This window comes from Phaethon lepturus, unplaced genomic scaffold (genome assembly GCF_000687285.1).
Source record: "Phaethon lepturus isolate BGI_N335 unplaced genomic scaffold, ASM68728v1 scaffold5747, whole genome shotgun sequence".
Lineage (NCBI taxonomy): Eukaryota > Metazoa > Chordata > Aves > Phaethontiformes > Phaethontidae > Phaethon > Phaethon lepturus.
Genome location: NW_010552479.1, coordinates 27,056 through 54,166, shown reverse-complemented (window position 1 = coordinate 54,166; position 27,111 = coordinate 27,056). Strand labels below are relative to the sequence as shown.

The window sequence follows — 27,111 nt, the reverse complement described above, 5'->3', positions numbered from 1 at the left end:
CCCTTTTCAGGTAGTTGTAGAGAGCCATAAGGTCTCCCCTCAGCCTCCTCTTCTCCAGACTGAACAACCCCAGTTCCCTCAGCCGCTCCTCATAAGACTTGTGCTCCAGACCGCTCACCAGCTTTGTTGCCCTTCTCTGGACACACTCCAGCACCTCAGCATCCTTCTTGTAGTGAGGGGCCCAAAACTGAACACAATATTTGAGGTGTGGCCTCACCAGTGCTGAGTACAAGGGACTGACCTTTCTAGAAAAAACGGTGCTGGCTATGGGTGTTTCTTTTTGCTATTGAACATTCAGACAGTAATACCTGAAGGTGCCAGGCCTCCTGTATGGGGTCAAAGACATACTCTGCCCCAAAGATTTTAGGGTCTTAAGACCTGTCATTTTGAGCCACCCTTTGCAAAGAGGGTGTATGTGTTTGAAATTCTTCCTACACCAGACTTGCCCCTTTCATATCTTCTATATCTGCTAAACACAACCAAGCTGTGACTCCTTTTCTTCTAAACCTCCTTTTGTGACATTTTTAATTTTCCATTCTTGTTTGTGCCTACACGCCTTTGTATATCAGTCACGTATTTAAGGAGAAAAATATGAACTGTATAGTCAGTACCTCACTATGCCTGTTTGTCTCCTTCCTGTGAATATTAAAGTAATGGAAAATGAAAAGCTCTGACAGTAACCAGCAAATACTGCCATTTACGTGCACAGCTGTGAGCATATTTAAAGCAATGCTGAAGGCACTTGCATCTACCAAGCGCACACAAAGATGTGGCCAAGTGCCGCTTGGCACGTGCAGAAGGAATGCTGACTTGGGGAGGGCTGTGCAGGGCACAGGTCGGGGGGAAAGGAGCCTGATGTCCCCTAGGTAACCCCACACACAGTCATTCTCATCGCAATGAGCCATAATTCACACGCAAAAATACACAAGTCAAGGTTGTGATTAATAAGTGTGAGTAATCTGTTGCAGTAGATGCCTGTATTCATTTAATGCATCCTTTTCCTAAAGGCTTCAGCTCATTTAATTTCAAACTGCCCATTGTAGTCCCTTCCACAGAGGTTAAAAAGCTTTCCTTCCTCTTCTGAACATCCCCAGTGAGCCTCACTGTGCAACGCAGGTTCTCTCCGCACAACACCATCCTTTCCCAGTGCATAGCCGTGGTTAACCAGGCAGGAGACCGCCTCATGGGGATGGCAGTGACCGGCTCCCTCCCAGCACCACATGCTGTCACCAAGTCTTGGCAAGAGAGTGGTAACTGGAGCAAGAACACTGTGACAAGTCATACCCACAACAGAACGTGATCAGTTTTGCCATTTTTCTCAAACTTGTGAGAGCATGAACAGGTTTCTGGGTGTATTGTCAGAGCTCCACCCACACACACCATCTGAGCTGGTCACAAATCCATCTCCCCAGTGCTGGCAACGGATGGTGACTGTTCATCGGCAGTGATGAACATGGTACCAAAATCCTGTGCAGGACGAGAATTGAGGTGGAAGACTAATGTGGCACAGGGATTGAAGTTAAGTGAATAGATGGAGAGCACCCAAGGCTGAAGCTGCCAAAGTTTGACTCTCAGTGCTGCAACAACCGAGAGCCCGTGAGATGGCTCCACCAAGACAGAGTTAATGGAAAATGTAACTTATTAACAAAACCAGCCATAAACACTAATATAATATGTAACTAATGATGTTTATATATTGGAGGAGGTCTTTCTGCACTGAGTTCAGGTTGTTTTATAGCTCCCATCAATATACTTGATATGATTTCAATGCATTTGAAACAATTCACTCCAAGTCTGACTTTGGGAAAGCTGTAATAATCTCTGCAGTCCTGTCACCCCGTCAGGGAAAATAACAGTTTGCACTGATTTGATGCACTGTACCAATTCATATCAGTACAGAGCAGCTGCTTGTTTTATTACATGATTTGGATAAAACATCAAGACATTTTCACTGAATTTGCTGAAGTTTCATCAGGGTGTGTTTTTAGAGTCTCTGCGTGGGGATAGGAGGTACTGCTTTGAAAGTCAATGCCAAGTATGTCTGTTGTCCTTGTGAGCTGGACAGGATTTAGAGTTTATTCTACTATGCTTTCAAAGCAGCATTGCACTGTTGTATTTTGCCCCTTCACATGTACAGTGCAAAATTGTGTTTTCTTTGGTATCTGTAGAAACAGCTCAGTTACCTATGAGTAACCACTACACTGTGCCAAATGCTAATGCAGTTACACCAGAAGGATTATCACTGCTCTTTACAGTCTTATTGCAATACTGAAGATGCTGATGTGATTATCTCTTCATGAAGACAATTTTACTGTTAAGACCATGGATTTAATACCATAAATGGCTGATAAACTGGGGAGAAAGAAAGGTTTTTTACCCTCTTGCAAGCAAGGAAGTTTACCACCTTGCAATCCTTACATACAGGCTCCATAAAAACAAATCTCAGGTCCTGAGGAATTGCCAACGAGTATAGCAATAAATTAGAATTGGGGCAACACATTTGTTTTGTGACTAAAGAAAGAGAAGAATGTCATACTGCCAAAATTAGAAGCAAGTAAACTGCACTGACCTGAATTTATCGTCAGCTATCTCTCTGGAATGCACCCAGCTTGCAACAGACCTACAATTCCCTGAGGACAGTTTGTCAAAAGGGATGCTGGGGATCACGAAGGGCTACACTGCACACAGAGAAGGCAGAGGATGAGGGTCCACTATAGGCAACTGCAAAATTGTTCCCCTATTCAATTACAACTATCTTTTAGCAAAAACATAATCAGACACAAAATAAAGTCTGCTGGGTGTTTATCATGCACTATCCCTACAGAGTAGCACGAGGAAGTCAAACAAGTGATGCAGCAAGAGCATGTACGCTAACTTCTAGTTAAAAAATAGCTTCAGCAGTGATGAACAAGTGACCAGTTTAAAAGTTGGTCAGTTTAGAAGCAAGCAGTATGTGCAAGTCATTGTAATTATTCCTTCCAGCCAGCAATGCCATTGATTTGTTGTCTCCTCCAAGCAACTAACATTGAGCCCTGTTGCAGGTTTGCAAGGCTTGCAGATTAACCTCTACCCAAATTAGACTCTGAAAATTGCCACATACCCCCATATTTTTTTTCTTAAAGATAAATATCTTGCATAAAATTAAAAAAAACTTCAATATTTTCATGAGGCTGAAAGAAAACATACTTTGAAATAAGTCTATTTTGATTTTTTTCATAAAAATCAGTATTTATCTTTGGAATTTGAGCATTCTACACAGATTATTCCATTTATGCTTTTTCTTATTGTTGTAATTTAGTTATTGCATAACATGCAGTGATAGTGTCTAATTTAACATGGTTGAAAGGTTAATTTTAGGGAAATGCTTCAAATCACAAATACATCTTAGTCACTGAAACATTGCATCCTCTTCTAAAAATCAAAACATCCTCTGTGTTGAAACAGTCTGAATCTTTATATTACAGTCAGTACACACCGAGTCTATTTAGATATGTGGGTTTTCTCTTGATACAAAAGTTGGTGCTGAATTATCAAAAAAATTGTTTGGGTTGTGGGAAACATGTTTCCTATGTTTTTTAAGAGTCTTGCCAAACTGCTAAGAGTGATTAATGTTTTCTTTCCCTCTGTCAAGGGAGTGCATATTTTAAGGTACCACATCATTGCTTTAAATATACGGCATAATTTCACAGTGCTGCTTCCAGTGTCCCACTCAACAGCCTTGAATAGTTGCTTAAAAATACATAGTTCATAAAACCAAAGGATGTGTTGGCAGCAATATAAAGAATTACATCTTTTGCTTTGCCCCCAAATATTCAGCCATAAACTGTCTTATAGCCCAGCTATGGCACCATCTCAGAGGAGGCTGTCATGTGCCTTTCTAAAAGGTCACACCACTCACAACTGTCTCTAGCCTGAGAAGGCAAACAGAAGAGCTCTGCAAAGAGAAGTCACCAATGTCCATTTATCAACTACCGCATATTCATAGTGAAACACTGTGGTAACTGCCCAGAGCCCCTGAACTCCAGATGTACAAAGGAACTGATAATCTGACCACTCTCAAGGTGTTAGCTCTTATTCACATCAAACCACACTTGTAGCATCTCTGCGTTTTGGGTATCTTCAGTGTGAAAAATAAAAAACGAGTCCTGGTTCTTGCAGCTAGCCTCACTTTATCTGAGAAATTCAACAACTGCAGATCTTCTGAATAATCTAAGCAGAGTCCACCATTTATGATGGTAAAAAAAGCACTTTACCGTGATTTTGGGTTTCCCAAGAAAGCCTGAGGTGCCTGAACAGCAACAGCCCTTGAGTCCACATGCTTGCTTTGACTGGTAAAAGGAAGGACTCCTCAAATTCAGGAGTTTTTATTCAAAGCCTGTTTTTTCTTGTTACAGGAGGAAAAAAGAAAAGCAGAAACATTTTATTCCATGTGACTATCATGGAATTCACAGCCAGGCAGCTTGAGCACAAAATTTGACTCAGAAGTGTTTTTCCTTAAAAAGGAAATGATTAAACAGTTCAAGTATTCGTTACTAACAAGCATGGTTTCTTTCTTTCTCCACTCAGGTCATCTGTGTTTTCAAGAGCCATTTCTGCACTCTTGGCCTCTTCCTCCTCAAGGTTATCATGTCTCAAGCACAAGAGCCCTGGACAGGTAAGCAAGCAGAGCCACAGCCCACAGGGGAAGACAGACAAGAAATAGCAGCTTTCCAAGTGAGACTGGGAGAGGAATAACTGAGGTGAAGCAGTTCCTGCCAGAATGCAGAAAGCAACAACCTCAGGCGTTTTTGTGTTCTTTGCATTGTGTCAAGGGTAACCTTCAATTCACCTGTTGCCTATAAAGCTCCAAGAGACCAATAAGCAAGGCTTGATGTGAATAGACTGTCTCTGGGTGGAGTGGGCCATCAGCAAAACCAGACTACAGTTGCCAGTGCTGCTATAAAGGAGTAAAGGGTTGTTTTCACTACCAGTATACTAGCTCTGGCTGCAGCATCAGACATACAAACAGAATCAAAGACCAGGCTGTTGATAATTCAAATATTGCAGCCCTGCAATGAGGGGCAAAGTTATTTGCTGCAGGATTCAGCAGGGTGTCCTTGCCTGCCCTCCCTTTTAATTTTACATGTCCTCATTGAGTCAGCAGCAGGAGGCTAAAGGAACCAGGACAGGTACAAATCTGATCCAGGCAGAAGCTCAGAGAGGACTTTCAGTTAAGTAAATTTTTCACTTAAAGTTTCTTGTTCAATACAAGGGCTGGGGGGGAAGTTTGCTTTTCTGATTCTTTATCACTATCACATAATAGCATTGGTGAGCTTAGCATATATCCTAGTGCCTTGATTTTTTATATAATGCTGGGAAAGTCTCCAAGGCTTAAATAAAAATCTTACCTTGCCTCTCAAGCTTGGCAGGCTTTTGCTTCTAATACAACACAGATCAGAGGGGTGTTTTTTGGCTCTCCTACCTGAAATAAGCTTATTTTCCAACATATGTTTCTATTAGTTATGAAAGCACTATATTCTTGTAACATAACTTTATGAAGTTGGGAAGGTGCCTCTGGTAACAGAACAGCATCTTTTTGTACAAACTTTCATATCATAAAAAGTGTTTTTTGATACCATCACAGTCAGTAGCTAAGTATAAGAGAAAAACCTAGTGAGTCTCCTTTGCTTCTAGTGTCCATTATGGAAAGAGAGTCACAAGAGAAGCTTTCCATGCCAGTAAAAGTCCTACCAGCCTGCATCTCCCGGGCTGGCTTACAAAAAGCCATTCACCACATGCAACTCTTATGACTACAGTCAGATCTTTATCTTCTGAGTTTACCACAGGTACCAAAGCTTCCATCAGCACCTCTGAACACCATCCTAAGGCAACTTCTGCTGCAAGCTCAGGGTCTCTACTATTGTCTGGATTCAGTTTCCCTTTGCGTAGATCTTAGCCATACAAGAATTTCATGTTTTTCCTTCCCTCTTGCTTTCTTGACTGATGGAGGAATTGGGGTAGAAAGTCATACTGAGAAGATCATCTTTCAGATGCAACAACAGGATTAATTCAGAAAGCAGCATCTGCCACCTTCCTGGGTATGATGCCCCTATGTGCTGAGACTCTGGAAACCCCAGGACACCACTCTTGCCTCAGATGAGGGCTGCATATACCAGCCTAAACTCTTTTGGAAACATGAACAGCTACTTTGGTACCTCAGGGAGTACAAAGTTATTTTTAAAAAATCTAAGGACTTACACATGCAGAAGCTGAGCACAAAAACATCAAGTACACTGGTTTTATCTGTTCAATCTGATGAGGGGAGACAGAAAGTGAGGTGGACTCCACGGAAGGCAATCCCACAGCCAAGGCTGTATCAACACATACCAAGTGAGTTGAAGGCCATCACACCCTAACAAGAAAAGCCACCTCCATGGCAGTCCCATGTATGCAAACTGGAGGTAGGAAAGGAGGTCACCCCTCCCCACTCTCCTGGCCCCTCCATGAGGTAGGGCCCAGTGTTACAGGACATGTTTTCCAGGAGACATTAGCCCACCCCACAGTACAGCTAGTCCAGTTGCAACCATCTTTGCTCCTCTGAAGCAGAAATGTGCCCATTTCTCTGCAGATGTGAGTAACAATCCAGGAGAACCCTGGTCCTGCTCTCACAGCACCAGCCATGCTCCTACTGCAGACCCTCAGGGTTCCGCTCACCAACTCTTTGCGGGGTCAGAGGGCAAAACCCAAGATTTTGTGATTTAAAAACCAAACAAAAAAACCCCACAACTCTGAATGCCAGCTATAGTGTCAAACCCTGCTGTAAATTTTCAATATAGCTGAACTGAAAACAGCAATATGACAAGACGAAGCAGTGCAGCACTAGTGTTGATAGGAACAGCAATGTCAAGAGTATGAATATAGAAAAGAATAAGACTTTGCTACAGTAATTATCTACCTAACACAGAACAATGTGGAATAAATATAGAAACCTTATTGCCAAAAAAGCTCCTACTCCCACAGCAGCGTTAAAAGAAATAAAAAAAAAAAACAAACCAGAAAATTGAACTATAGAGAAAAAAAAAAAAAGACTCTTGTCTTAGCTGTAGTGGTATTTTTCTGGTTTGCCTTTATTATATGGCACACTGATTTTCATAAGTGAGAGATCTGACCAGAACGGATCCAAGGCTGTGCATCTCCTGCACTACTCAGTCAAAAGGTCTAGCAGTGCAAGTGGGATTATTTGCTCATATAATGCAGTGAGACTTAATGAGAAATTAATAGACCGAGCAAACACTGTAAAGATCAGGTAAAAAATAAACCATCACCTCCAGTTCCTTTTTATGCCAGCTGATTACTGTATCTCTGGTATATAATTCTCACCTCATTCACACTGGGCATCTACACTCAGAAGCAGGTCACAAATGAGTAACAAGACGCAAGTCTGAGCAAAACAGTTATTTCCCAGTGCCATACACTTGTTCTGTAACAGAAGCAGTAAGCAGAAAGCTCATGAATGTTTTCAGCGTTGGAAGAGGGCAGCACTATCAGACACTATCAGGCAGCCACTATATGCGGCTGGATTGCCTCCTTAGAGCAATGCAGCAAGGCAGTTGCCTTACTTGTGGCAAGCACTCCCTCCTAAAAGATTTTTATCAAGCAGGCTTGAACTGCATGGAGTCTTCCTAGCACCCATAAACACAGCATGGTTGCTACCAAAGACTGCAGTCCTGGTCAACACAGGCCATGTGGGCTTTGGTTCTATTATAAATTCCTCTTTAGAACAAAAAAGTACAGATATAAAATTTGTTTTAACTGCTCATTGAAAAATCATGTTGTTTTGGAATTTTACCAATTGTTTGGTGATTGCCTATATATTAGGAAATATCAAAAATGAGGGGTTATTCTAAACAAATATCTAAAAGTGTTAATATCTAAATTAATTAGATATTAGTATCTAAACTAATCAAGTGAAATATTGGAAAAGAATGAGGAAGTTTAACATAAGCAAATTTGACAAGGTGACTGTAAATGCATATAATCTGAGGGAATCCTGTTGATTCCTTTAACAGATGTAGCTAATTTTTACAGAAGCTTGCTACCCTTAAACGTGTATTTTATGCCATATATATATTAATATATATATATATTGCCTTTTACTGTTCCTCCATTCAATTACTTGATGTCACACAGCATTTCCATTCTTTCTTTTATCCCTGAAGGATCAAAACACAATACAACATGAATTCCTTGCTCTGACAGTTCAGAATCTCATGGAGAAAAGTAAGCATGTACTTACGACCAGAGAGAGTTTCTTCCTTGTGTGATGACTCCAGTGAATTTTGTTAGCCTTCGAGCATCTACTTCAATCCACTGATATGGGTCATTTCTTCCTGCACACCAAGCACCATCATAAAAATCATTTTCGTTAACACCTGCCTGAAAAGAAGGCAAAACTGTCTTCATAAATCAGGACAAAGAAACTGAAGGTCTTTCATGGGAAAAAGAAATAACACATGAAGTCATCATTCATTCCACTTACTCCTTTGGCTCCAGTTTAAGAGCCCCGAGACTGTGATTCTCAACAGCTATATGGAGGGACCAAAGTATTTTCTTACTTAAAGTGGGGAGGGAAATTCTGCAAAGTTGCCTTAAAAACTAAGAACCATTACATAAAAGTTTAGAGATAGCAAGCATAAACAGAGCTTCAGCTCAAGTCCCCCTGTCTGTGCCTGTGGCCTGATAGAGCCTTTAGCCAGAACTATCCGCATGGTCTTCAGAGTTACGAAAGTCCTAAAAATCTATCTCCAACCCACATAAATAATGGTCAATGCCGGAGCAATCTCCTTTCCCCTAGAAGGAGCAAAGGAGAGTGTAGGACATATGGAAACAGTAATACTATTTTCCACCAATTTTCAGTCCCAGAATTATTAATTTTCATCACTAGAATGTCAAAGCTTAAAAATTCAGGAATGCCCAACTGTAATCCAACTTGTGTACCAATCTATATCCCAATTTATGCTGGCAAAACCACCATAAACAGCCTTCTCAACATTTTAAAAGAAATAGCTGCAAGGTATTTTGAATAAGCTGTATTCCAGATACATCTGAAATAGCATTTTAAAAAACCATAATATCTGAGGTCTTTAGATATTTATCTTATTACTAAAGCCCAGGAAATGTTTGGCACCAAGCTAGCTACTGCCATAGAGAGCACAGCAGCTTTTCCATATGGTCCTCTGAGCCTACATGTATTTTTATGATATTTCATCTGTGTTTAATGTGGATTTGTCATTGCCATCCATGCAATTACAAGAATTTATAGCCTTAAATATTTCCCAAATAAAAATGAAGATGCTGGAAAACTTTGTGAGTTCATATTAGAGACACATATTAAAGCTCTGGTATACAGCTATTGTCTGTTCAGTGGTACATTTACAGTTGGTGCATGTGTATGTGTAAGACACAGATGAAGTACTCAAGAACGCAACTGCCAGTTACATTTCCTGAATTATCCCTCAGCTTCCCACTGAGCAGAATTAACAGATATTACAGTCATAGCTGGGTTACAATGGCAGTGATTGACAAGTCTGTCTACCTCCATTTTTATAGACCATTTCTATGAAAACAAGCATTGGGTGGGTCGAATTCCCAAAGAGAGGATGCAGTTGTTAATCCCTTTTCCCAGTGTGAGCCTGGTGGCATCTGAAGGAAGCACTGCAAAACACAGATACAGGTAAAATGCCTAAAACTTGTCCCTTTCTCAGGTATTCTAATCTGAGATAGGGCGGCTTAAAAATTACTTTTTTTCCTGCATCTACCAAAATTACAATAAGCCACCTACTTCTATGTATTAACTTTGGTACTTTAAAGTGAAGTTTGTACAAAAGCCGAAGTACCAGATACAGAAAAAAATGTTATTAACTATTGAAGATAGATTCTCCAAGGACAACTGAACAATGGGAAAACACAAGAACATAAATATGATCATTGACCTGAGTTATAACCTTTTTCAAGAAAAGGTTTCAATGCATTCTAAAATAAGATGGAATTTGAAGTAGCCTTAGGGTTTAAAACCAATGCTTGCCAGGAAGCATTAAGATCTGCAGAGCACCTTGAACCAGCATCGTGCTAATCCCTTTCACACGGATGAAATTCCACCAATTTCTGCAGACCAGGTACCCATATCTCTCATTGTTTCAGCTGGGATCCCTGGTCCTCATTCAGACTGAGGATATTTCCCATTGATGTGATGTTCATCAGGGTATAAACCTCTCCTCCACATAACAGCGAGAAGAGGGAAGGAAAAGAGAGAGAAAGAAGAGCTTATTTGCAAAAAAACCCCAAACTCTAAATTACATACTCAAGCCTCCATGGTTTCAGCTGGCCTTAAAGCCAAGTATATGTTTAAGTTGTGTATCAAATATGGGGAGTCTAAAGGACATGCTTACAGTTATGCACAGCTTAAAATACTACAGCCTTAAAGAGGGGCAAAGAGAATATAAAAAAAAAAGAAAAAAGAAAAAAAAAGAAACTGCTTTGCTACTTCTTCCTGCTCTCTTATTTCCTGATATCAGCTTCTCTGAAGCTAAAAGAATATTTTTACTAGGTAAAAAGCATCAGGTGTTTGTGTATTAACTAGCACAGAGTATTACTTGAAAAAGAGGAGGTTAATCAATGAGAAGTTCTTATTAGAAATATTTCTGAAGGAAAAGCATCCAAGTAAATTTATGTTAAATCTTCTTTTTTCAAGTTTCAAGTCTGTATTTTTTTAAGGTGTTTAAAGTTTTGAATTTGACCTATGGCCACTTCAAAACATTGTTTCTATAAAAAAACCCTTATAAATTCAATCAAATATTTAGTAGTTACAATTGCTATTAAATTTCCTCGGAAAAATTGTCATTCCTGAAAGATGAGAACAATTATCATTAAATAATCAAAGACTATAGATCAAGATATCTTTTCTCAGTTAAATGTTTACTTTAATTTAAAAATTATATATTGAATTAACAGAGATAATGGATTCAAGTTATGACATGCATAACTAAGCTATACATTTTAGACACTGATATTACCTTCATAAGTAGGAGAGTGAAGGAGCTAATCAAAACTGGAAGTAAGGACTAGGTCTTAAGCAAACCCTTTTTTCTTTTACTAAATTTTTAAGGATAACTCAAAATCTAACCCAGCTTATATCTCACTTTCAGGCAAATGCAAAAATATTTCTCAATATGCAGTGTCTTATGAAAAAATACCTTTTTTGATATAGGAAAAGGGATTTTTTTCCATCACTACTAAGTTATCTATAATGTGAATGTTGAAAATTGTCATTCAAATAAAACAAATCAATTGCTTATTATGTACCCAGAAGGTAAGATGAAGGGAAATCAAAAGATTACAATTCCTTTAGAAATTATATGAATTCTGATTTTAATTCTTGTTTCTCTTCTGAATTAGACATGTGCAAGACGGAATAAACACTTGCTCACGTTATCACTGTTCCAAAAGCCTTATTTGGTAATGAGGAGAAAGATATTACTGCCTAAACGTATTGAAATGAGAAAAAAATTTTAGTCTCTGCCACAAGTCAGCAGAAACAGTAGTAAAAATATACCTAATATCAAACGACTTCTGCTTAAATTCTTCTCCTTTCCCAGCAGGGTGATCACAAACATTATTTTACCATAGGAATTCGGGGGCGGGGGGAGGCAGCATTAATTAATTAAACATCACAGGTATTTATAGCAACCGCTGCCAGTAAGAAAGAGGAGAAGAATTAAAGCACACAGGCTGAAAGCAAAACTTCAGTAGTTTTGTCTTTTGCTTGTGTTTTGGTAATGGAGCTTTTCAAAAGGAACTAGTGAAAGAGAGAACTGAAAAGACAAAAAGCAATACATCCTGCTAGTTAACTATGTAATGCAGTCATGTGCATGTAAATCTGCAGTGTTATTTGCATTTCTCCAAGCAGGAAAGTGGGGAAGAGGAAGAAACATAATTTGACTAATTATTTCAGGTTTTAACCATTGCTAATTATTTTACAAGTGACAAATACTAATGACTTTTATCCCTGAATGCACAGTGCCTCACTAAATATTATTTTATGCTATAATAATTCCCGATTGCAGTTGCAGACTAGATCTCCAATATACAGGGCCCTACAACCCGAGCAGCATTGCTCCTGCCCTCAAGAGGTCCAGCCTAATCGCCACATCCAGACAGGTCCCACACAGTACAAGGTCACAAGCGAAGCAGATCCTCGAAGGTTTTATCCAGTCCTGCCAAGCCTGTCCTTCTTCAAACTACAGCATACGCTGCCTGATTACGTTCATACGCTTCAAATAATCTAAAAAGAAAAAATAACACTCAGAAGCCTTTGAAAAACTTCATTATTCTGCGAGCCCTAAGCTTCCCAGCTGACTTTGCATCAGATGATGAGATTGAGCAAAGGGTGGATTTTGCCTTATTTCAGGGAAGAATATTGCGATGACACTGTGGCAAAACCTGGACCATACCACAAGGGCAGCAGCCCATAAAGTTGCTCATCGCCAGACATTTAGCATAGTGCCGTGGTGAAACTCAAGCAGTACACCAGCCTCTCAAAGTCTCTCCGACTCGGGACAAATCTTTTTCTTCATGTGCAAGACTAAACAGCATGAAAACAGCTGCCTAAATGAGTGCCTTTTGCCTTTCCCCAGCATGCTGCAACCTGCCCTTTTGAGCAGCGAAGGGAAGTCACCAGGGACCTGACCACCCATCCAACACGTCAGTCCCTTGTAGTACCTGTTCTTGGTTATAAACATTTATCTTTTAAATACTACTGAAACTCTTAACACAATGTAAAATTGATCACTGAAACCCAAGTGAGAGGGATAAGATTTGCAAATTCTAAGTGGTTTTGAAAAATGTTAAAGTACTATTAGTTTTAAGGTAATTCTAAGGGAAGCAGTACATAAAGAAAAAAATAAATGCAAGACCATCCTTTTAACACTGCCAGTCATAGTGGTAACCAAGTGGTCAAGGGACGTAGGGATTTTCTGTATCTGTAGCGTACAGATAAGCTTTCAGTAAGGGTAAAAGTTTTTGATTCAAGTATTACTAGAAATTTTTATTAGAGGTAAAGACATAGCAGAGAAAAAGGGCTACATTTAAACAAGAAAAGTAAGCCAGAGAAGTCACTTTGCTACAAGCCAGATGTCACTGGGTTATTTATATATGAGCCTCCCCCAGTCCTGGGAGAAGCTAGGTTGCTATACTAAAAAAAAGTATATTTTGGATAACAAGAAAAATCAATCCATGTAGAATTCATACAGCTCAGGGAAATGACAACACGAAAGTCTGTATCGAGCAGAAGTGTGCCACTGTGAAGCCTTTGTTCACACCAAAAAAAAGGCACCATCTTTTGGACAAAGAAGAACAAAAAACCCAATTTGCACAGGGCAGAAGGTCCTTTCACCCGAGACTCTGCACAGCCCTCCAGGGAAGGGACAACAGCCCTTGCGCTGCGCAGGTGGGGACCTTATTGTCACAATAAATATAAAAGAAACTGGTACCCAAAAAGTTGGCAAGAAAACCCTCTAACACTTAGCTTGAAGTTTAGAAGACAGGCGTTCTTTATTGCAGCGCTGGATGCATGGGGATCGCTCCACCTAACGTGCATGCCCTGAAATAAAGGTTCATCCTTTATATTCCTTAAAGACATGAATATTCACACATTTTCCGAGAAATCTCCCCCTCCCCGCCTATCTACATTTACATAATGTTGGCATTGCCAAACTACACTAGGCATGCGCGGGGGTCTCGGCCGGTCATCGGGGGTCGTCTGGGGAGTCAGCCCCCTGCTCCTTTTCCCCTCCTATGGTCACGGGTCTCCCGAGGATAGTTTCTTCTCCTTGGATGTTTGCCCCTTCTGCTGTACAGCCAAGCGATTCCTTCTTATCATCCTTGTTTGAGCACTCCTGCTAGGACGTTTCTGTGCTCAAGGTTAAGGTATCTCCTGTGTACTCATTAATCTCTCGGTCCTTAACTCTTCTTTCTTTTAATTCCATGAGGCCTCTTGGCTCTACACGCACACATGTCTCGTGATTAACTATTTACACATAGCTGAAGTGTTAGCACCGAGGCAAGTATAGCCTAAGGCCTGTGAGAGTAGGCTGCTAAACATAATCACGCGGTTATGAGGATAACGACATCTTTAAAAGTTAAAGTAGTCACATAACCAATAACCTTCCAGAAAGCACATAAACGTATCAAAGCCGCAGCCACAGAACCGGCAGACGCGTTACCGTTATAACCGGCGGGGCCCGGGCGGGGCGGGAGACGCGCAGGCCCCGAGGGCCGAGGAGACGGGACGCCAGAAGGAACGGGCTTGGCCTAGTCCCAGCCCCGGGAGCCGACAGGAAGGGCAGAGCCGAGCGGCACCTCGCCTCCGCTCGCTTCCCAGGCTGGACTGTGCTTAGGGGAAACGCCATTCCTCGGTAAGAGCCTTACCCTGCCCTATTTTAAGGCAGTGTTACTGGTGGTGACAGGACACTGGGCTGGATGAGCTGCTAGTCTAAACCAGTATGGTCATTCTTGTGGTTAAATAAACTGGACTTTAACACCAGCATGAAAAAGGAGAAACCACACCCAACAGAATTCAGAGTTTTGCATCAGTCCCCGGTCTTATGCCGCTATATGAACAAAAACTGTAATAAAAGTAATTAAACATTCCTATAGAACCCACCTGAACATCCTCTACATACTGTTTTTGTGCTCATGGGTTGTGTTTGTTTGTTTTTCCTAGTAGAGACTACAAAATAAAGCAGCAAACTACCTCACTCGGATCTCAAGAGGAATTAAAGATGAAAGTCAAATTTTGACAAGCTAGACCTCACATCGCACCCAAGCCTCTGTACCTCCACACTGACTTGGAAAGGGAGAGCCCATCCCCACCACTCACCTCCAGCTGGCTCTGATGCTCACGTGGCTGCACACCAAAGTTGTTAAACTGAGCTTTTGGACCAAAATTAATTAATTTAAACAAACAATAAAAAAAAAGCCCCACATTTTTTTTCTTGCATAGAGAAACTCACAGAGCTGTTTGTGCTGAGGCACTAGGAGAAGCTGAAGCAAAGGAGGGCAGTTGCACAGTGGGATTTTAACCGAGTGGTCCCTCCTCCAGCAGCTGCCCACCGTTACACTGCAGTGGACATCATGTGAAATTGCACTGCTGATTAGAGCTCATCCCTTCTAGTCCCAGGCTTAGTTCATTAACTAGCAAACCCCTTCACCTGGATAAAAAACCCTAATCGAGGGTCTAATAACAAAAGGTTACTAATACATGAAATAAACTTTAGAGATTTTTGACTGTTGGCTTGTTGCTAGTATCCTGTTTATGACTTCGAGTTTTAAATGTTGTACTTTATTATGCAAAAGTAACATTTTTACACTGGAAAAGACTGTAATTCAGAAAAGAGCACTAATAAAGTGGAAAACAGAAACACAAGAAATCAGAAAATAGAATTTGGTCCTGCAAAGCACCTGAACACATCTGTAATATCAAATAAAAGAATCTAAACCAGATTGTATGCTAGTGACTTCTGAACTGAAGCATTTTTTGGTTGCATCACCATTGCTTCTGAAAAACTGCCTTAAGGCAACTGCTTCACTTAAAACCACACTTCCAATTAACTATTGTCATTAGCTTCAGGCAAACAGCAACAAAGCAACTTGCTCTGTGAGCTTCCTTCCAGGCTGATCCTTAAGGGAGCTGGGGTGACTTCCTCCAGGTGGGAAGGGAACAGTTCTGGGCTGCCTTCACCTTTGCTTGCTCATAGAGGTCTGCTTGGAATTGCACCCTCAGCACACTAAGTTTGGAGTTTTTTTCTAGCTAAGCCCCATGAATCTGAAGGTTATCCATCAACCTGATGCACTTCTGTAATTCCAGTGTTTCCCCTTCATTTGAATTACGTGAGCTAACAAAGTAGTCAGAACCGATAACCATCCGTTGGTTCTCTTAATACAATGGTTCAAACTTAAGCCATTCTCCCATTTCGGGGAAAAATCGATGTTACCTGAATATTAAGCCTTCCTCTGTGGGCCCCAAGGCCATACCGCTTTGCTGTAGAGGCATGGAGCTGGAAGTCAGTAATTTTTAATGTCTCTAGACCAAGTGGAGGACAATCTACAAAACAAAAGATTGATTAAAATTTAATTTAAAAAAAGGCAACACAAAACAAACAAGTATTCAAAGTTTCTAGACTTCACTTGTGCCAAGCTGGCTGGGGTCCTCAGCTGGTATAAATGAGCACAGCACTGCTGAAGTCAATGAGAAATGGCAGCTCTCACAAAATCAGTGAAGCAATGCTGATTTACACCAGCTGAGGATCTGGCTTTTTGAGGGTCTCAGATAGTTATTACTGCCTGCTATAGGCTTCATTTTTTTCATAGATACACACAATATTTCCTGTCAAGTGCTTTTCAGTACAAAATGCCAGTAAAATGGCCTTTTATTTTTCTCTCTTTTTGGCATTTTCTTTTTCATCTCTTGTTTTCATTTCCCCTCCATCCCGTACTCATTCCAAGCTACTGTATGAAGTTATGTTTCTAATTAAAATCTGTTCTGGAAACTTCAATCACAGTCCCTCACGTTGCACAGCAGCATCTGTTATAGAGGTCTGGGAGGCCGGACAGCCAAGCTCTGCAGAGGTAATGACTAAGCACAAAGAGGGCAATTTTGAAACAAGGGGCCACCTCTCTAAGCTCCAAACTGTGCAAAGCCTTGAAGAAAGAAAAGCAGATGCCATTACTTTAGCAGCTAGCCAACAGCGCAGCAAACTAGAGCCTGGAGCTCTGGCTTTGAAAGATAAGATGTTGGAAAAAGTTTACTCTTGAGTCTAATCTACTTCATGATTATCAGAAAAATATTCTGCTCTAAAATTACCCCAACCACCAAAGTATTTAAGTCCCTCAAAATGCTTAGCATATTTATCCACAAAATACTGTGGTGAGGTGGAGAAGACGTACTCTCAGTGTTTCACAGGAGGTGAACAAAAGCACAGAGGCACATTCTGGGAGCAACTAAATTCTACCACGGAGCACAATTTAGAGACCCTGAAGTCAGCGCCAGCTGGAACTGGAAAGTCTGCATGGTGCAGAGGTGGAAAACAGTGTCATACTTATTATTTAATTTGGGTACTTGTTAGGCTAGACTAGGCTTTGCACTGCCATGGCTGTATAACTTCTGTTTTGGACAGAGGACAGATTTTTTTCTGCAGTTGAGTGTGGGAGATTTGTTATAACTTGCACAACAGGCTGTGACAGAGACAGGAGCTGAGCACCAGTCGTGGAGCCCAGGCCACATTTCCAGCCCCTCCAGTTCCCAGACCATTCCTCCTCACTGCCTGCCTGGCAGCTGGGATCACGATCTCGCTAGTGCCGCAGTCGCTGGAGAATTGTCAGAGAGCTCACTCCCATGCTCTATACCTGTATTCCTCTTACATATATATTTTTAATCACTCACCAAACTGCCACGAGGGCAGGTACCTCAGAATCTGATCCTGGCTATGTCTAACTTTCACGTGTATTTTTGCCTTAGCATTCACAAACTGGCAAAATATATGAGATTTCCTATGCTCCTCCTTAGCTCATAACAACCTAAAACCCCGCAGGAAAAATGTCACATGCTGTCAATTCACACTAGAATCTCTTTCTTCATCCTTAGGAAAGTTCTCACACAAATCCAGGGCCAAATGTCTCCATCAGAAGCAGTAAAGACAAATGCTGTATATTAATGCACCAACAGTGATCTTAGTCTTACACAAGAGACAAAATGTAGACAGTTCCTCATTTCGAAGAGCTTTCAATCTAATTATCCAAAACAGAGAAGAGACAGGGTGGATAAGGAAAGCCAGAGGAAAGAACAGCTCAGAGGATTTTTGTTTCATTGGCTGATTGTTTTAATTGCATTTCTTTATTGAGTGTTTCATCTTTCACCACACTCCGACTGGAAGAAGTCTCAGGCTCTGGCAGGTCTCTACTAGGAGTAAATTACATAGCTGGGAGCTGCCTGCTTTTCTTTAACAAGTTCAGTCCTCAAGACAGGTTTGGAAATCAATCTCACGGTGTAATCCTGAAAACTCTTGTGCACCTTGGTATATTTTGCTCTGTAGACAGTTTCACGGTTCCCAGGCACTGAAAAACCACCCAGAAGTACCCAGGTTTGAGCTGAAAGTAGAAGCAAGCTGCTTTTACATACTCAGTTCATAAAATATTGTTTAATTCAACGTTTAGACCGTACCTAAAAAGGCTAAGGGGCAATTTACATGTACAGCTAGGAGTTAATAAAAAAGTCAAAAATTTCTGACAAAAGTGAACAGCCAGCTCCATCAACAACAGACCCACCGAAGCTCAGTCTCTTCCAGACTGCGTTTCACAGCCTGTTCTCCGCTGCCGAACAGGAGCAAGGGCTTACAGGGCTGCCCCGGGACAGTCAGCACATCGCTATGCCACAGGACACACAGCCACGTCCCCTTCCTCACCTCATCTCTTCTGTACAGAGACCTACTTTCATGAAACTTGTGGGAAAAGCACTATTTTTGAGCCTGGCAGCTGCGTGTCAGACCTGGCTGAAGTTACCTGGAGTGACATACACCTGCCAGTATAGGTATGAGAAGTGCGTTTGGTTTTATTCAGATTGAAATGTTACTAATTTTCTATAAAACTGCAATATTCTTGGGTTGCGTGTGGATTTCAGGGGGGATTTCTTAGACTGCAAGATGGGTATTTACAGGCTGAAAGAATTGCCTGAGCATATTTGTGTGTATTTTCTCAGTTTCTAGAGAAACTGAAGCCTAATAACAAATTCAGAAATGTTCATATGGATCTCTGTTAAACATGTTTGACGGCTCTTTATTTTTAAGGTTGAATTATTTGTGTTGTCTGTGAACGCATCAGATTAACAGGCCAATATTATGAAAAGCTCGATTTAATGGGAGTTTTCAATGAAAGTAAGATTAGGCTCTAAGAGCAGGCAGGACCTATCTACGATACGCAGTATAGATACCTTTGGTGAAAACTGAGCAAAACGTTAATAATATGCTGTCCTTTCTCAGTATGCTCAAGCCTTATGATATTTCAAGTGAAATCATTAGGATCTTTGCCATCAATTCAATAGTATCCAGGAATTTATTTTTTTACTGTTATTTATATAAGTTAGTAGGAGAGCACCTAACTTGCTTTCTCTGGAAGTGAACTAAACTTTAAGATGTCACTTCACTAACTTACCACACCACATAAAGATTTACTTTCTTTTAACTTGGTAAGAAAAATCAAATATTTTGCTCCAATACTTGACTGAAAATTGATGAAAAGCATTCCTTTCACAGTTGGCCCCTCTTTCTCCAGTGACCACCCCAAAGTGGGAACAGAGCAGTAGGATTTTCCATGAAAGTCCATTGGCCTTTAGATGTCTCTGTGCAGTTCTGCACTGGGATGATATTCTTAGAGATGTCAAGCCTATTGTTTGCAGTAGCTTTGATGTATGGAATTTGTGCTCTTTTCCACAAGAGAAGACCTCTGATTTTACTTTTAAAAGAAATTTAAGTTTTCTATCTGTAGCCATAATATTTGAGTATTAGCAGTTCAAGAATATTAATTTTTTATACATGCATATGAATTCCAGCATCAATAAAAGAATGGAAAGAGGAGCATATTAGACCAAAACATTAATCTGTAATGTACAGAGGCAGTGAGGGCAAATTTTTCAGTATGGCCTCATGTGATTAACTCCAAGTTACTCATTATAATACAACACAACACAACTAAAGTGGCCATTTCACTACTGAAATAAAAAAAAATCCTGAGTCATACTGTGAATTTAATTTTAGATAAATTATTGTGTTGGGGTGTGTGTGTGTCTCACTTCTTAAAGCTACTAGAGATAACCAGGACAACCTATTTTTTAAAAATGTATGGGGAAAAAAATCTGATTTATGGCATTCATAAAGACAGGACTTTTTAAAGTATTGCTTTAAAATATTTTATTTAACTTTAAGAAATCTCCCATATAACAATGAAAATTGTCACACAATCAATAAGACTGTCTTAATGATTCTGTATTCTCCATGCTAGTTTGAAAAACACTTGCAGAAGCTACAGAAATTGGGTCGCATGAATAATCAGAGCAGTTCATACCTTATAGATTCAACTGGAAATGACCTAGTTATTTGGTCATTTCTTTAACTGGTTGAAAAAGTAATCATTATAAAATACAGGAAATTCAACTATGCCTTTGAAAGACATTTAAATCCACATACTATATACGCAACAACTTACTAACAAAATGCAGCTGGAGTGTTTATGTTTTAGAGAGACCAAAGAGCAAGCATTAAGCTTGCAGGTGCAGGGAAGCGGCTGAGTTAAGGACATTTCTCTCTTCCTGGCCCATATCCAGCTGTGATTTCGTGTGTGATTTGCAGCCATGAATAGGTATTCACTTTAGAAACAAACCATGAATAACATGCCTGGATCCAATTAATTAATTCCAAGACCGAAAAAGAGACAGAGCTTGGATTCAGACTTAATAACATTTGTACCTTGAACAGTATTCTTGTGAGGTTTCCATTTCAAAATAGCTTTCCCATTAGCCATCTTAAATGGCTGTATCTCAGTGTCCATTATTTTCAATTATGCTTCTGCTAGCCAGACAGATGATTGTCCTCCCAGCTAAGAGCAGCAAGGCATTTCTGATACTTCAACACGGTCAGCAATGGCCTGTCCCTTGACCTCAGGAGTGGGAAACAGTTGAGAATAACTTCAGCCACAACCTCATCTCTTGAAATCTGAACGTACCTGTTACAATTTAGGGCTTGTCTATACCAAGAGCACTACCCGAAGGATCTACTGAGCTCCCTTCTCAAGCCAACATCAACTCAACTCGCAATCTCAGCATGGCTCCGTGCATGGATATTGGCCCGTGTTTGAAAGGAGTTTCAGCCTGATGATAGCTGTGCCCTACTGTTGCAGCATCTTCCACTGAAACTCTGGTCATACAAACACCTTCTGCAGAGCCAGCTTGGTTGTCTTTACACCTGCAGTATTAATTACAGCTGCTCTGCTGCAAGGTAGCTGTTCTTTATGACAAAACTGTATTAGTAGGCATTCTTAGAAACATATTAGTTCCATAAACAGAAGATATATGTATGAGCAGGGCAAGGAAAATGCTTCTATTCATATTTATTGCCTAAATTCTTCATTTATTTTATTTTCTTCTGGTCTAAACAAAGATTGTCAGATAAGCACAGCTTGTCTTTATAGCTCCTGTATCTAATAAGGATGCATTTAGGAAATCATTCTGTACTGTTCTTTTGGAGACACAGCAGACAAATGATTGTTTTATTTAAAGAATATTTTCCGTCAATTTAGGAATATGTTCATTTTTTCAAATGGGAAGAAAAAAAAGAAGCATTATGTTTCCTCTTCGCTTATATTTTTAAGAGCCATACCTATAATCCTTTTCAATTCCCACAAGTCTGTTCTTGTCTAACATCTCATACACAGTGATACTCAGATCTAGAAATGCAGAAATATCAGCCTTGTGCAGTCTGACAGTCTCCTTGACATTTGGAGGCAGAATGTATTCCGACTATTTATCTTTTATGATTCTAAATGTGTTTTAGCTCCAGGAGCTTTGTGATTTTAAAATATATAAGAATCTCCTTGCATTTCAAAACATTTGTCTAGGGAGAAAGGATGTTACACTACAGAGATATAGCAGTTCAGAAAAGGCAAGAGGAGGCCAAGGCAGCACTGACAGTGAGTTAACACGGAATTTTCTCTATGCAAAGAACGGTTTTAGTGCCAGGATTTTTTGCTGTTTTTGGTATGTGTGGCTTTGCATTTGGGGCTTGAGCTTGCGACAGAAGAACTCCCAGTGACTCAAATAGAAGCTGGATCAGGTTTTCAGTGTGATAAATAGGAAGACCTCATCACCCTTCCAGTGTAGCTGATTTCTTTCAGTAGTGCATTTCCGTGAAAACACACTGCTGGTATGATTTTCAGCAATGCAACATATCCCAAGTTATCATTACATCCAACAGCAACAAAGGACACAGAAGGATTTTTAAAAATTATGCTGATCAGTTTAGAGGGTCAAAAATACATGTTGCACAACTTGGCCTTAGAGTGGCTAGAGTTCGCCCAAGTCGGGGATGGCAGTGACCAGCAGGCACCTACAGCAACGGAGATGAACTGTCATTGCTGGGAAGGAAGCAGGTAAGGTGCCAGTGTGAAGTGCTTCAGTATGCTATTTCTATTTCTAGTAACAACCTATTACAGTAATCAATACCTCTTTCTTCCTTCTGTAAACCCATTTGCCTATCAGACTTGGCTATAAACTAGTCCCTTCTCTGTTCTCTGGGGACTCAAACCATATCTTGCCAACACAGTATGGCCAGGTATCTCATGGCATAATCCCATGTCATAAGACAAATTTAGTTTTAGTTTTTGCTACCCTGTTTCTTTTTCTGGGCTGTCCCAAGGTAGATGCAGAATTTAGGCCTTGTTTAAGCAAAACACTTAAACATACATTTAACAAAGAAGATTCAAATCTATGAAGCTACTGATATTGGCAAGTTAAGCACGCAATTAAGCATATATTTGGAGGGATGAAGACTTTAACGCTTATTATATTATTCATACTATTCTTAGATCTTTATGGTCTTGGACAAAAATTCTTAATGAAGTTTGTATAATAAATTTTACCCTAACAGCTAACTTTAGGGCTTTTCCTATGAAAAGTGTGGTTGATAATTCATCTTCCAACAGCAGAAACTTTTAATGGAAACTCTGGCAGTCTAATTCCTGTCTCAAGTAATACTTAGGGCACAAGTATGCAAAATATGTTAATACTGCAATGAACCTGAAAGGTGAAACAACAGTAAAAGCACACTTCTGCTGACCTGCTACTTGCTGAAAACATCTTTTGATTGCTTTGCTGTGATGGACAGCCTTTGTGGGGGTTGAATTGAACAGAACAAAGTTCTTGATTCTCTAAATAATTTGTTATATTTACAGTCTTAAGACATTGAGGGGGGGGAAATGTGGTCTAGCTAAATTTTGCTGCTTTGATGATGTGATCGTGGAAGTGTGACATTTCCACAGATGTTCATGAGTCACATTCTATACTTGGTATGGCCCAGCTTTTCCCTGGAAATAGGTCCACGGGTTTCAATCTGAGCAGCTTTCTGACTTTGTTCACGTACAAAGCGTTGCTAGCAATACATACTAGTTTCTTTTCTGGCCTGTGTTCAGGCCACCAGCCCCCGTGAACCCCAGATTAACTGAAGCACTACAGGCAGATGAAGATTCTTCAGGCACACACAGTTTGCTTTTATTGCCTTTTTCTTATAAACCCATTCCCAGGGCACCAACAGGAAAAAGCAGGCAATGTGCAATTACAACAGAACCCCTATATAGAAGTTAAAATACTGAATTATAGTCCCACATCAAAGATCAAATAAAAGATTAAATAGGTGCCAAAATTTTCTATCCTAAGACAACATTAATTGTTCTCTAATGTTGCATCAAAGCTGTATATTTTTCTAGGACAAGCAGCAAATACTGTACAGGGGTTTAAGACATCAGGGACTTCTCTCAGAAGGGAAGGGCAATATTTATCACAGCACTGCAACATACACTTCTCTTTATGCTTGCTGTTAAAAACCCAAATTGCTTGTTGAAAAAAAACCCCAACAAAACCACAAACCTTTTTGCTTAGAAGCCACAAAACCCAGCTCTGTTAGAGATCTGACCCAAATCCTCCTTATATCAGGAGGAACATTTTCATGGGCTCTATGTGAGGGTGAAGCCTGAGGGAGGTTCCCGCAAATGTTACCCATCTGATATCTCAGATCTGCTTTTGATGATCAAACATGCCTCTTCTTTCCAACCATCTTCTCTAGGGGCTGCCTCTGGGTCAAGGAGCTGTGTTTTGAAAGCCTCCTAGTTTGTGGAGAGGTGAGGTGCTTTTTAATCCTAGCTTGCTTGCTAGGCACTGCTTTGTCTTCCAGGAGAACTCACTCCTTTCCCTACTAGGAGCCTCACCAGAAGATTTGCCACAGCCGTGTTTCATGTGTCCCACACTGCACACACTTCAAAAACTGAACCAGCTCTTTAGGAAGGGAGGTAGTTACAGAGAAGTTGCAAATATCTCCTGCCTGGTGGCACAAGGCAATGTGGTCCTGGACAGGGGACGGGTGGGTTTAAAGCCTGTGTCAGAAGCAGCAGACAAGACTGAAAGCCCTGAGACGATTTCGAGGCCACCAAAGTTGTGTCCTCACCGATACCAGTGACACACAGAGTGGTCCCGTGGTGCAAACACACTGAACGCTTCCATGCTCTCTTTAGGCCACCTGGACACTGGGAACCAGCTGGCTCGACTGGGCAGAACTGTCACTTGAAAAGTTGCAGGGTACAGACTCCATGCAAAGGTAAAAGTGTCTCTTCATTCCAAGGCTGAGGGAAAATTCAGCAATTAAAGGCAAGTGAAGAGTAAATTAAGAATTATCTTTATCCTTTAGGTCAGGTCTGACATGAAACCAAGCATTTCTGAGGTTCGGAAAGTACATTTTTTTTCTTTCATTACTTCTCACAGTTTTGCTCCCTCACAAACCCAGGCTGTGGCTGGTTCTAGATGCAACAAAATGGCACATTTAGCAGGAAGAACTTCTATTATTCCTGGCACAGCTGGAAGCCAGAATTTCCAAAAGCCTGTTCTCTGACCATCCTCTGGCCAATCTTTCAGACTCAGGAGGCTCAGCTAAACTCCAGATACCATATATGTTCCCTCAGCTGCCTACTGCTGCCGTCATACAGCCTGCCTAGGAGGTGAGGTGATTTATGACATGGGCGATACAGGAGCCCAATCCCACCCACACGGAGTCAGCATGCTTGGGCACAAGACACCTTTCCCATTTTTCCTCCTGGCTCTGGTTCTTGCTGCCTGTGGTACCTCTGCTCACGCGGGAGAAGCCACCATACTTGTGTGTGCCTGCAGGCAGCAGCCTCCTCCAGGTGGAGAGGTGGGTGGGTATGGAAGCACTGTCTATAGCTCTTGCATGTCTTAAACTGGCCTCATTTCTCTTTCCCCACATCTCTTTAGGAGAAGAGAAAGGCTGAGGACAGTGGGGTGCAGGCAGGCACCGTGGACTTTCTTCCTTACGTCCCTTGCGAATGCCACCTTGCTGACCTGACGTGGGAAAGGACAAGGGTGGGAATCATATTGCGAACCTCGTCCTGGCATCCAGGCCATTAACAAAAGAAACGATGTGAGGACAAGCTGAATTCAGTGTGGACTATCAGCGTATGGAGGCATTAAGTATCACTGTAGGCATAGCCACCGGAAAGGTTTCCAGGTGCTCGTGATGCAAGGTACCCTCTCATTTGTATCCAAACCTGACAAGTCCTCCACTTTCTCTACATAGGAATAGGTGCATTTAGTCACTCTGAAAAAGACATATTATTCCACTTAATGGCCAAAAAAATACAGCTTGAAAAATATCAGTTCTTAACTTTTTATTATGAGCTTGGGCTAAGGCTGACCTCTGTGCTATTATTTTTAAAATGTCTCCTCTGATGTTTTTCTGAAGCACATGATGAATACTTTCTGTAATTCCGGTTAAAGCCACAAAACTCAGTACAGCCATCAAAAATGAGAACCATCCTTTTTTTTCCAGAGCCAAGCAAATAGACTTAGCCAAACGATGGAGAAAAAAACTGAGACAGACTGCTCACACAATGGCTGCGTATAGGACTAACATTAGCATTAAAAACGCATGTCTGTCTGATGTGTTCATGCCCGAAATAGCTTAAGATACCGAGTCACTAAGGTGTACTGCAAGACCAAATGTTCTACAACAAGAACATTAATTGTGGCCATTAAATTAAACATTGAAACTTGGAATACCATTAACAAATACAAAATAAAGACAGAAAATAGTAACTTTCTTAAGATACTACCGTGGCCCAATAAATGAGACACATTTAAAGTGCTAAAGTTTAACCACTTTAACAATTCGATTTTAGTGCATTTTACCAGAAATAGTACAACTGCATAAAAACAGTTGTATGAGTATAAAGTTGGTGTATGGCACAATAATTTTCCTCCCCCTCTATGAAAGTTGGAGCAGCAACTTTATACAGGAGTGACTATATCCATAGTTAAGTATAGCACGTTCACTATGCAGTTGTACAGAGTGACAGCATAGTCAGGAAATTCCTTAAACATACATAACCTAGAAATTTTCCATAGCTTCTGGGCCTGGAAATATACATCTACCAAGAATTCTGCCAGCTTTAAGGATTTTGCAGCAGAGCCACCCGTTTGGAGCAAAACAGGGATCCCAGGCAGCCCAAGGGAAGTATCCAAGCGGGAGGACATAGGAAAGGGGCTGTGTATGCTCCATCACCAGGATCAGAATCGAACACCTGGGGCTATACAGTGGTGAAATACACTGCTTCAGCAGTTCTCTAAAAACACCTAATTTCCCTGGAATAGATGGCACCACGCTGATATCACCCAGTTTTCACCTTCCAGGTGAAAACTTTCACCTTCACCTCTCTCCAGCATGCACATGAAGCCCACACATATAGAGCAGGAAAAACCTGAGGGATTGTAAAGGAGGTCTCATTAGTACTGACAAGCCATTAAATTTTATCGCCACTACTATGGTTACCTCCATTCCCAAGTACTAAATTTGGTCAGCCACTTCCCGGTCAGCACTACTTAACGTTATTTAACTTTTAATCAAGTTAAACTCTAGCATAGACTAAACTGTATTTCTTTTACTTTTCTGTAAGGCAGAAAATGTGCTGAATATGATACTGAAACAGCTGCAGTAGCTTCCTTTGATGAAGCAGCCCAAAGCCTAACAAAAGTAAAGGGATGAAGCTAGAATCACTCTGCTATTCAGTTTGGGGTTTCATAGTAGGTTGTTGTCTATCAATTTGGCTTTCAGACTTAGCTCTTGGTGGGAGCCAGCAAACTTCAGAGCCAGCACAATGAAGGAGTAGCAGCTAAGCTATGCCTTTAGGCAGCAGACACTCATCAGTCATCTTAGCTGTGAGTTGAAATGTCATCTTTAATTTTTTCATGATTAA

General features: G+C 40.7%; 1 protein-coding gene across 1 annotated transcript in view; it reads right to left on the bottom strand.

Annotated features, from left to right (window-relative positions):
* The window catches only part of CPXM2 (carboxypeptidase X (M14 family), member 2), a 78,258-nt gene that overhangs the window by 35,804 nt on the left and 15,343 nt on the right, over window positions 1-27,111 (bottom strand). Inside the window, exons 2-3 of the mRNA XM_010291220.1 lie at window positions 16,029-16,138; window positions 8,276-8,415 (exon numbers count right to left, since the gene is read on the bottom strand). Coding sequence (XP_010289522.1) covers window positions 8,276-8,415; window positions 16,029-16,138 — 250 coding nt within the window. The remainder of the gene's footprint in view (window positions 1-8,275; window positions 8,416-16,028; window positions 16,139-27,111) is intronic.